Raw genomic sequence first — 10147 nt, 5'->3', positions numbered from 1 at the left:
TTGCAAAGCTAAGGTCAAGTGCATTTTTTATTTATTATGATTGCAATGATACAATAGAACTCATTAATGAAAACAACAACAAGTTGTCTTCTCAAGTCGAGAATAACAACCACCATACTTAAACCCCTTGGCGCGGCAATCCTTATCGCAAGTCGCAATACAAGGCACTGTACATTTTCCTCCAGGAGGAACCACCAAACTAGTGACGATTCCTGAATCAATCCAAATTTAAAAATATTATGCATGTGAAATTATTTCTTTCATTTTAAAAAGTAATTTTAAGGCCATGTTATTTGGACTCACTTGTATTGACTAAACTATCTATAGTATGTTTCATATAAATAAATGAATTATTATTGATCTCGATACATTGCATAAAATGATTATAAAAAATACAGCTTCATAAAAGAGTTATTAAGTCATAATAATTTTATAAGTAGAGTATTTTTCTGTTGAATATGTAAACTATGAATGCATATAAATTTCAATAACAATTTTTAATCGGAGTTAGTAAATTGTACATCAAAAATGTCATTCAAAAAATAAAACTATTTTTTTTCCTTTTACCTGAACTCATGATCAAAATAACACATAAAACACCCAAAAGATAAGTTTGATTGGTCTGAAATGCCATTTTGTAGAATTTCAACTTATATTAGTTTTTGTGAAGAGTAAGAGTAACATCATTTGCTTTATATAGATAGACACAAAATGTATTGATGTCATAAAAATGTTTACTTTATGAAATATCTTTAAATTTATCTGACTATTAATATTAGAATTTTATATATTATATTAATATTTTGTTCTATATATTGAATTACAAAAAACAAATATATATATATATATATATATATATATATATAGAGAGAGAGAGAGAGAGAGAACAAAATATTAATATCTATTGATTTTATTTTAATCCGGTGACTATTAAAAAGTAGTTTATGGACTCACATGACTCAATTAATAAATATAAGAATCTCCTTATTTTGATCCCTTGTTTTTGTTTTTTCATCATTAATAGAATTGCCAACTTTTTGCCAAACATGTTTTTCAAACACAAAGACGGTATAAAAATATAGTTTTCTAATTCAACTGATAAATAATGATATTATTGAGCTAAATATTTAATCTAAATTCGAAACTTAACAATCGTATGGGAGTTGCTTTGCTGTTGTATGTCCTCTTTTAACTGATCAGAAGTGTACTTACAAAACACAATCTCAGATTTATTAAGGTTGTCAAGCTGACCAGTAATTTGTTACTTGAAATATAAGTAAATGTTTACTGTTAAATATTAAAAAATTTATATAAATAATCAAAAAGATAATACTATCACATGTCATGGTTGAATTGATTGATTTTGTATCTTACAAAAAGTTTTGTTGAACATAGTATATTACAAAAAGTTAAACAATGTAAATGTTAAAAGTATGAGATCTTACCTCATACACGCACGCACGCACACAGATAGAGAAGCAGGGCGAGGAGAGAAGAGGGAGCACTTGAGTTGTTGAGAAACAAGGTTTTGGAATTTTGAGCTAGTTCTCAACTCTTAATTTGCCTTGTCAAACATAGAACAATTACTCGTGATGTACAGTCTCTTACAGTCTTACTTGTTTTACAAGTCATGCAAAAGCTTAACATGTAAGCAAATGCAATGGCCAAATTTTATGTTAAAGAAGTATTTTCTTTATCTTTTTCATTCATCAAAAATATTTCTACAACTCATTCAACAAATGGAAATATGCCTATACCTCATATCCATATGACCCCCTTTTTGTTCATTTATTTAGGTTGCTTCTTGTGCAAGAAGTGCAATCTCAATTTCCTGCAGTGACTTCCCTTTTGTTTCCAGAACATATTTCTTCACAAAAAGCACAGCCAACAAACAAAATGAACCAAAAATACTGTACAAGAGTTGTGCCCCCAGTTGTTCCAGCATGCGCAAAAATAATAGACCGACGAAGAAATTTATCACCTGTTAAAAATGTTAGATAAAGGAGTCAAATGAAAGGACTGATTAATCTGAATGTCAAAAACTTATTTTTCAAACATGTAAACTGTATTTGATGCTAGCCTGGTACTGAATAATACGTCAAGAGAAGAGATTTCAACATGGTATCAGAGCTTGGTTCTATCTTCTATGAACTATCACATCACTATTCTAAAGAACAGCTCAACATTTCAACTACATAATAAAGCAAAGTAGCAATTCACCATAATAGATATGACCAAATCAAATATAAATTCTACTAGCTACCTATCAATTTTAGGAAGTTCCAGATTTTGGATTGGACCTAACATTACCCCAAAAACTAGATCAAGGGTTGAGAATTGCCCAAGCCTTTATAAGGATTACTATGGCCAAATAAATGATTACATTGACCCATATCTTAGTCAATACAAGATCTCAACGCAACTCTCATGTCCTATGTTGCCAATCCTGGATAGTGGAGCAGATTGATCGACCCCAATACTTGGATAGCGGGGTGCGGGATGACCACTATTTGATATATTTATGAAACATAAACACAATCAACGATCTCAACAGGAAGCATCAAATATCAATGAATCCAAAAGACAATTACCCAATGTACAGCCAAGCATATTGCCATTGCCTTGGCTCTGATCTTGCCAGGTAATATTTCGGACATGAGGAGACAAGGAACCGGACCAGCACCGAGAGCAAATGATAGCACATACCTGCATTGCATAGTCCACTTTAAACATAAACGCTCTCGAGTATGTAGAGATCTTTAAAGTAATTCGGTAGTGCAAAAGAAGGAACGGTCTTTCAAATTCATAAGCAAAGTGTCCAAAAATCTATGCAGCAATCCATTTCAGAATATTAAATAATGAGAAATGTGTCCAATAGATCTATTGCCATGTGATTCCACAACTTGAATGAGTCCAAAATCTATATTGACCTATTGTTTATTCATACATTTACTTGTGCATTTGATGTTATGATAAATTAAGTCTTGTAAATATAATTTTATATTTTGTAATTATTTCTGCAGGTTCTACTTGGACTGTTAATTAGGATCATTCGGTATAGCATAGTCTATTCAGAAAATTATTCCCTGATTATACATGGTATCAATTGTATTTAAACAGTTTAGTTGTTGTATTTCTACATGGAAGCCGGTTTTGTAGGGGTTGAGTTAGGTCCAACCCAAATTCTAAGATGGTATCAAAGCATATCAAGCATCCATTGGGCCACCCACTATCGGGTCACTCGAGTCACGCTCCAGATGTCCAGTCCTGGGCGTGAAGGTTATATTAATAGTCTCACATTGGAAGAGATAAGGCTTCAAAATGAGCTTATAAGTGGGAGGCATCCTTCACTCTACAAGCTAGTTTTGTGGGGGTTGAGCTAGGCCTAACCCAAATTCTAAGATTAAGAAGGATGATCAGGACCGAAAACCATTGAATGAATATCCCTATTAGAGAAGAGAAATTATATATATCATAAAAGTATTTTATCTGGCTGGGGCCATCTGTTCCCTCACTCCTACCCCGTTTCCATAGTTCCTGTTTTCTCTTTTTTCTCCCCCATAACCACTCCTCCTCAATGTTTTATTCACAAAAAAAAAAATCCTCCTAAACGCAAGTTGAAGCTTTCTAAGTTCTAACCACTTACAGCAACATGCCGCCCACTGATAGATACATCCCTCCAAATATCGATGCATAAGGACTTGCAGCTATGACTTGTAGACCCATTGTTACTGCCTAAATAAGAAAAATGAGTAAAAGTCAGATGATATAATTCGAAAGAAAACAAATTCTTGAAGAGTCTAGTTTGAATTTAATAACATGTCTAATAAAAGTTGATTAAAAGTGATTAATTCAGGAAAGTTGTTATTTTTAATTTTTATTTCTTACCATGCCTAAAAAGCTACCAAGGAGAAGCACTTTCCTTCCAAGTTTATCCATCAGAATCATTGAAATAATCGAACCTGAAATGACATAGTAAGATGGAGATGAATATACAACAATTTACAGATCAACCTAGAAAAAACACGAAGGAGTTAAGCTGTTGGTAGATACCCAATAAATTGCAAATTCCAACACACGTGTTTCCCAACTTAGATGGTACACCAAAGCTTTCAAAGACAGCTGAAGAGAAATAGAAAACAGCATTTATGCCGGACAGTTGCTGCAAAGCAAAAAGCGTAGATCCAATGAACATCACTGCAAAATGCATTTAGTGATTTAGCAATCAGTAATTAAAAAATATGACATGATTAAGCAATCATCTAGAAGATACAACCATATTATATATTGTTCCACACACATTATTTCAAAAAATGGAAGGAAAAAAATTATGATATGTACCTCTGGCATGGCAGCCAAACAATAATTCTGAGATTTTTATTCCGCTAGACTCATCACCTCTGTCAGATTTTGTAAGGTCATTCATTGCAGGTTTCACATGTAGTCCTCCTAACAGCTTCTCAAATTCAGCTTCAGCTTCAATGGTTCTTCCTCTCTGAACAAAGACAAAAATAGGAAACATTGATATATTAGGAAGGATTTATTTAATAATAATTGTAAGGGGTTTGATCATTGTGAGAGTATAAAAAACAACAAAAAGAAACATTGCGAGAGTGAAACTAAGCAATACATATAAGTCTTGTAAAAAAAGAAATAAAGAAAAGAGGTAGGTGTATTCTCCTCGCCCATATACACAAAAAATACAATATTACTCAGTCTTAAGTTGGTATCAGAGCCTATATTATTTTATATATCATTACAGCGATCAAGTTCATATTTAAATATCTACAAGGATAACATTTTTATCCAATCATTCTACACAATAAATTAGCCTCCAATAAAGAGTCCAAAATAGTCGAAAACAAATACTAAAAATTGGTACTTAATAATTTGTATGGATATTTAACCTTGAAAAGCCAATAAGGACTCTCTGCACAGATCTCCATGAAAAGAGCAAGAGCAGTAGAGGGGATGACAGATACCCAGAAACAAATCCGCCACCTGAGCAAATAATTTCCACATAAGATGCTACATTCTAGAAATAACATCAGTTAGGTAAAAAGTACTACCTCCGTTCCTTTTTAAGTATTGTTTTACACAAATCAAAGAAACCAATCATTTTGTTGTTTTTGATGAAATCAATTGTCTTTTTTTTTTTTTTTTTTTTATATATCGTTGTTTATTATATTATTTTACCTATATCTCTGTCTACAGTAGTATTATTGTCAAATAAATAGAAACACAGTTTTTCAGAAAAACTTACGGTTGAAAAGGAACGGGGGAGTAGCTAAGAAAAATGAAACTGATAGATAATAACACAAATATAGTAAAGATATGTCAATTTGACATTCCATACCAACCGACTATTTCTTTGGCTGGGATTCCTATAAAGAGAGACCCCATGAGTCCAAGACATGTTGCAATTTGCGTTAAGCCCCCAAAAGTACCGCGCACAGCTGGAGGTGAGACCTATTAATGCAAGTAGGGTTTCAAGTATTAACCGAAAATATTTCTATTCAGAAGCAAAGTGGCCTCCTACTATGGAGAACTATGTAGCACCAACACTTCATATTAAAGGTGTGTCCGACACATGTAGTTACATTCAATTTCTTCCATTTTACAAATTATTAGTGCTGTGTATGTTGTTCGTTTATGTGTCGGTGTTTCATAGATAAAGAAAACAATATTGATGATATGATCTACTATACCTCAGCCACATAAAGAGCTGCAACAGGTGGGCCAAGTCCCATTCCAGTACCAACAAATAACCTTCCTAAAAGCATGCCCCAGAGGGATGTTGATGTTGCACTGCAAAAAACTTTGACTATAAGTTTATTGCTTTATGCACTGTTTTATTTCGATGATTCTTTTTCTTCTTTCCTAGTTAAATTAGTCCAAAGAAAATTAACCACCTATTAAAAAGGAAGATACTATACTTAAAGTAGTATCTTATAAATAAACGGCATAGCTTTGTACTTGCTTTGCAACAGTAGCATCTTATAAAAAAGCAAGGTGGTAGAAATAATGAAAGATAGAAATTATTTTAACATTGTTTGTAGCTCTGGCTTACCTCATTATTGCTCCAATGATCATAGGCAAAGCACACAACTGGAAACTTCTTCTACGCCCAACCCCATCTGCGATCCACCCACTGAATAGAGATCCAATAAAAGCACCTCCTAAACATATACTTACTACAAGACCTTCATCAACATAAACATAAAATAAATTAGATGGATGTTTATATGTAAAACAAGATAAAGAGCTTAATGTTCGGCACCAAATTAAGATGAAGTACCTTCAGCCAATGTATTTCCGCTAAAGCCTAGATCTATAGAAATGCTCTCTAAGGTTTCATTAACTACTCTGCATTGCCAATAGTGATAAGAAAATTAGATAATTTCATACAGGAACAAGAAGATGAAGGCATGTGAAGCATATCATACCCAACATGATAGCCATATAAGAATGAGGAAAGAGAAGCCACTATTACATGCCGCAAAGAGCGCCGCCAACAAGGCCTGGGACCCGGTACACGCACTGAAGCTATGAAGAAGGAAACTGTTCTGTTAGTAATATCATTACAGACCAATTCTCTGAACAGGTATTTGAAAGAAAATTAAAAACACGCTTCTTAATTATTTCAACTCTAACCAGGAAAAGAAATGAAAATTTTAAGATACATAGAGTACATGTAACAGAAGTTCATTGTTGGTTGACTTGTGAACTTTCTTAAATATACAAGCCATGGTTGATCATGTTTTGTTTTCTAAGGTGTACTAGTCTGTGGAGCATGCATGCACAATTTTTCATTCAATCTCGAGCCAAATTTCACAAGCTCATAAGTGAAATAGATTGTCAAAATGTGTATTGACTGTATTCAATTTTTAAGCATATAGTATAGAAATCAATGAAAGGGAGCCTTGGTGTAATAATTGATGCTGCTGCCATGTGATTAGAATAGAACGTCACATGTTCGTGTTGTGGAATTAACCTATTATATATATACAAGATAGAGCCACTTACATACAATATTTGGTCTAACTCTTCTCTAGACCTCGAGAGCATCATACAATCCAGATTGCCTTTATACTATATAAATCACAATGTATGGATAAGTGTTAAAGGGTTAGGTCAACTTGTTTGAGCTGAGGGTTAAAAAGAGTTAAAAGACCATGGTTTGAATCCTGGTATTGTCAACTGCTCTCTCCAATTCATAGCTTTTTTTGGTATTGTTCCCGGGATCTAGCCAGGTGCTATAGGTGAGGAAAGTTTTCGAAAGCTAGAGTCCGCCCGCAAGCGAAAGATGAGGGAACACTGCCCTACGTTCTACCCTTCCAGCAAATAGTGAATAAGCATAATAATATTTTCTTATCGGAAAAAATTTACTGTCACAATGTAGGCCCCTTCTAATGTGCACAATCTGTGTAGGTTGTGAACCATGCACAACTTTTATCAACCGATGGATTAAAAGGTATCACATCTAATTGTAGACTATCTACACATGATTTTCTCTCTCCACATTGAATCTTTTTCCTCTCATTCTTCTTCACTTTGTCTACCGTGCAAATGCAGTAAACAAGAACTGAATAAGTAATACTCGGCATGTAACAGGAAATAAATATTAGGATATTTGTTGAAATATTTGATTGATTTTCAAATGAGGCCAAAGCATTCTTAAATACATCCAAAAGGGCTAAAAAGGTAAAATGACATAATATGAAACTAATATCCTAATATTTATTTCCTGTTACAAAGGGCTAAAAAGGTAAAATGACATAATATGAAATTAATATTTAAAATAAACTAATATCCTAATATTTATTTCCTGTTGCACGGCAAATACAGCTACCAAAATCAAACATATCCTTTTATCTCAGTGGTGACTCTATGCAGTGCTGGGTCAATTTTGTTGACGGTGCTTCCTCAAAGTGCTTCCTCAATTTTGTCGACAGTGCTGGGTCAATTTTGAGCATAATATGAGTGGAGCCTGAATATGGACACTTAATGATTGATTTTTAAGTCTTATGGTTGTGTGTAAACTGTAAAGAGATTATGTATTATCATATTTTGGTTTTCTGTTTTGATACCCTGCATACCTGTAACAAAGCTCGATGCCTATTCATCCTAATCCTATGGGGGTATTTGCAATGTCGTAGTGGCTTTTCTTGGTGGATACAGCTTTTACCTCTCCTAGTCGTTAATGATAGTTTTGCTTCTTAAAAAACTAAAATTCAAGCAAGCAAGCAATGAAGCAAAACTTGTTTATGTAAAAATCAAAGATCATGAAGAAATTAAGAAATGGATTTGATGAAGGAAAACTTGCACTGTAATTTTACATAGAGTGAACTTTTATTTCTTGTGCATTTACAAGACTTATAAAACTTGTGCATCATAGAATTAGCCTGACAATGTATCCCCAACCCACCACCACCCAAAAAATGTCCATCACCAATAAATTCATGAAGCAGACGCGCATACACACACACATAACGATTATACAATTAAGATACTATAGCTGAATAACTGAGTTGGTATAGTAGTGTGCGTGTCTGAGACACAGACACATATGTCTGAGACACGCGTACTACAGTACCAACTTCTATAGTACATTGGATACCATACCAATACAATACCATTCATAACTAATCAAATCACTCAAATATAAAATCAATAAATCCAAAGTTTTCTAATAATAAAATCTACCACTTGGTTTAAACAACAAAAAGGGCAAATTAAAAACAAAAATAAATAAATAAATAAATAAACTTGAAGAAGATATTTACAAAAACAGAAAGGTACCTGGATTTTCATCTTTAATATCATACGCAGTTATGAATTCCCTTGATGCTACTCGTTGTCTTCCTCGCATTGCGAATCGATAAAATCTTTCTCCAAACCTCACAACAAAGTAACTATCAACAAGCTACTGCATCATAAGAACAAAAACAACAAAGTTACAAAAAATTTCTCAGATCTAACATTCCCAGAACTTCATTTTTCAAGAATGTTAATTTTTTCATGCACATTGTTGTTCCCATAAAATGAGGTGATAAATATCAACATTATTCGATTATTTAATTAGTTCAAATGTTACATGAAGAAAATAACAAAAATCTCAAATAAAGCTTAAAAAAGTAAATGAAAATCTTACATTTACTAGGTAAATACCTTGTTGTTGATGTAGTTCTAAGATGATGATGATGATTTAGAAATGCAGAAGTTGGAAGAAAGTGATGATGCAATAGAATCAGAATGAAGTGTTTTGATGATGGCAGTTGAAGAAGAAGACACGTGTCAGTAATATGTCACACAATCTTGGTCAATACTGTACAAAAGTTACCATAGATTTCGGATTTAAGCAACAACTTAATTAAACTTTAAGTAAAGTGTTTATTACTAAATTTTTGTACTATAATTTTTGTGTGGTTCAATTTTTGTTTTTTTCTTTTCGAAGTTCAATGATTAAAATTTCACTTTTTTTGTTTGAAGAAGTTAAATTAGTCCACTCAAATTGGTATCAGAGGAAATCGAATCTCAGACCTCAAGAGGAGCACACTCTCAGGTTCTAAGCTAATATCAATGCACCAACCCAAGTGGGTTGATTAAAATTTCACATTATAAAGTTTAAACTTCGATTTCTACTATATAATGTAATATCGCTATCAATTAAGAGGTTAAGTATTAAGATTATAGGAAAATGTTGTGGTTCAAATTATAATTATTATTTTAGATGTGCAGTGCTGCTGCCCCTATCAGATCTACAAACAATCTATTTTATTCTTGGTCACATTATTTTATTTTTTTATCATATATTTTATTAGCTAAAAATTTTACTTTTAAAGTGGTAAAGTAAGATATAGAAGTTTAAACTTCACTTTTCCATATGTTAGTTTTTTCTCATTTGTCAGGACTCGAACCCTGAACCCCTACTCTTTAACCCTTAGTTCAACTAGTTTAACCAGTTGAGCTACTCATCTCAATTCATCTTCTACTATTTCAATTCTGGTTATTGCAAATCATGCTACTTGCAAACTACATGTGTAATTAAGTTAGCGTTTGTTTGGTTCTATAGTGGCTTTTCCACGTTTACGACAATTTTACATGAAGGTTTGTGCCCACTAACATAATCTCTTTCATCTCCATT

The 10147-nt window shown here is 32.8% G+C and overlaps 1 protein-coding gene across 4 annotated transcripts; it reads right to left on the bottom strand.

Annotated features, from left to right (window-relative positions):
- Positions 1 to 1526: 1526 nt before the first annotated feature.
- On the bottom strand, positions 1527 to 9394 carry LOC123921482 (probable plastidic glucose transporter 3). Of its 4 annotated transcripts, none has more exons than XM_045974053.1 (14): positions 9172 to 9394; positions 8803 to 8929; positions 6494 to 6546; positions 6299 to 6366; positions 6071 to 6203; positions 5709 to 5808; positions 5357 to 5469; positions 4908 to 5001; positions 4342 to 4495; positions 4054 to 4197; positions 3889 to 3962; positions 3647 to 3735; positions 2592 to 2706; positions 1527 to 1981 (listed from the first exon to the last, which is right to left on the bottom strand). In XM_045974053.1, exons 2-14 carry the CDS (start codon positions 8824 to 8826, stop codon positions 1793 to 1795), a joined length of 1350 nt encoding a protein of 449 aa, XP_045830009.1. In that variant the 5' UTR covers positions 8827 to 8929; positions 9172 to 9394; the 3' UTR covers positions 1527 to 1792. The 4 variants fall into 4 exon arrangements, with proteins under 4 accessions (XP_045830009.1, XP_045830006.1, XP_045830008.1 ...); XM_045974050.1 differs by having other exon boundaries at positions 6447 to 6546; positions 9155 to 9393; XM_045974052.1 differs by having other exon boundaries at positions 6447 to 6546; positions 8803 to 8926; positions 9172 to 9393.
- Positions 9395 to 10147: the final 753 nt, after the last annotated feature.

The sequence above is a fragment of the Trifolium pratense genome, linkage group LG4, assembly GCF_020283565.1.
Source record: "Trifolium pratense cultivar HEN17-A07 linkage group LG4, ARS_RC_1.1, whole genome shotgun sequence".
NCBI classification, from domain to species: Eukaryota; Viridiplantae; Streptophyta; class Magnoliopsida; order Fabales; family Fabaceae; genus Trifolium; species Trifolium pratense.
This window is presented reverse-complemented; position numbering and strand designations above follow the sequence as displayed.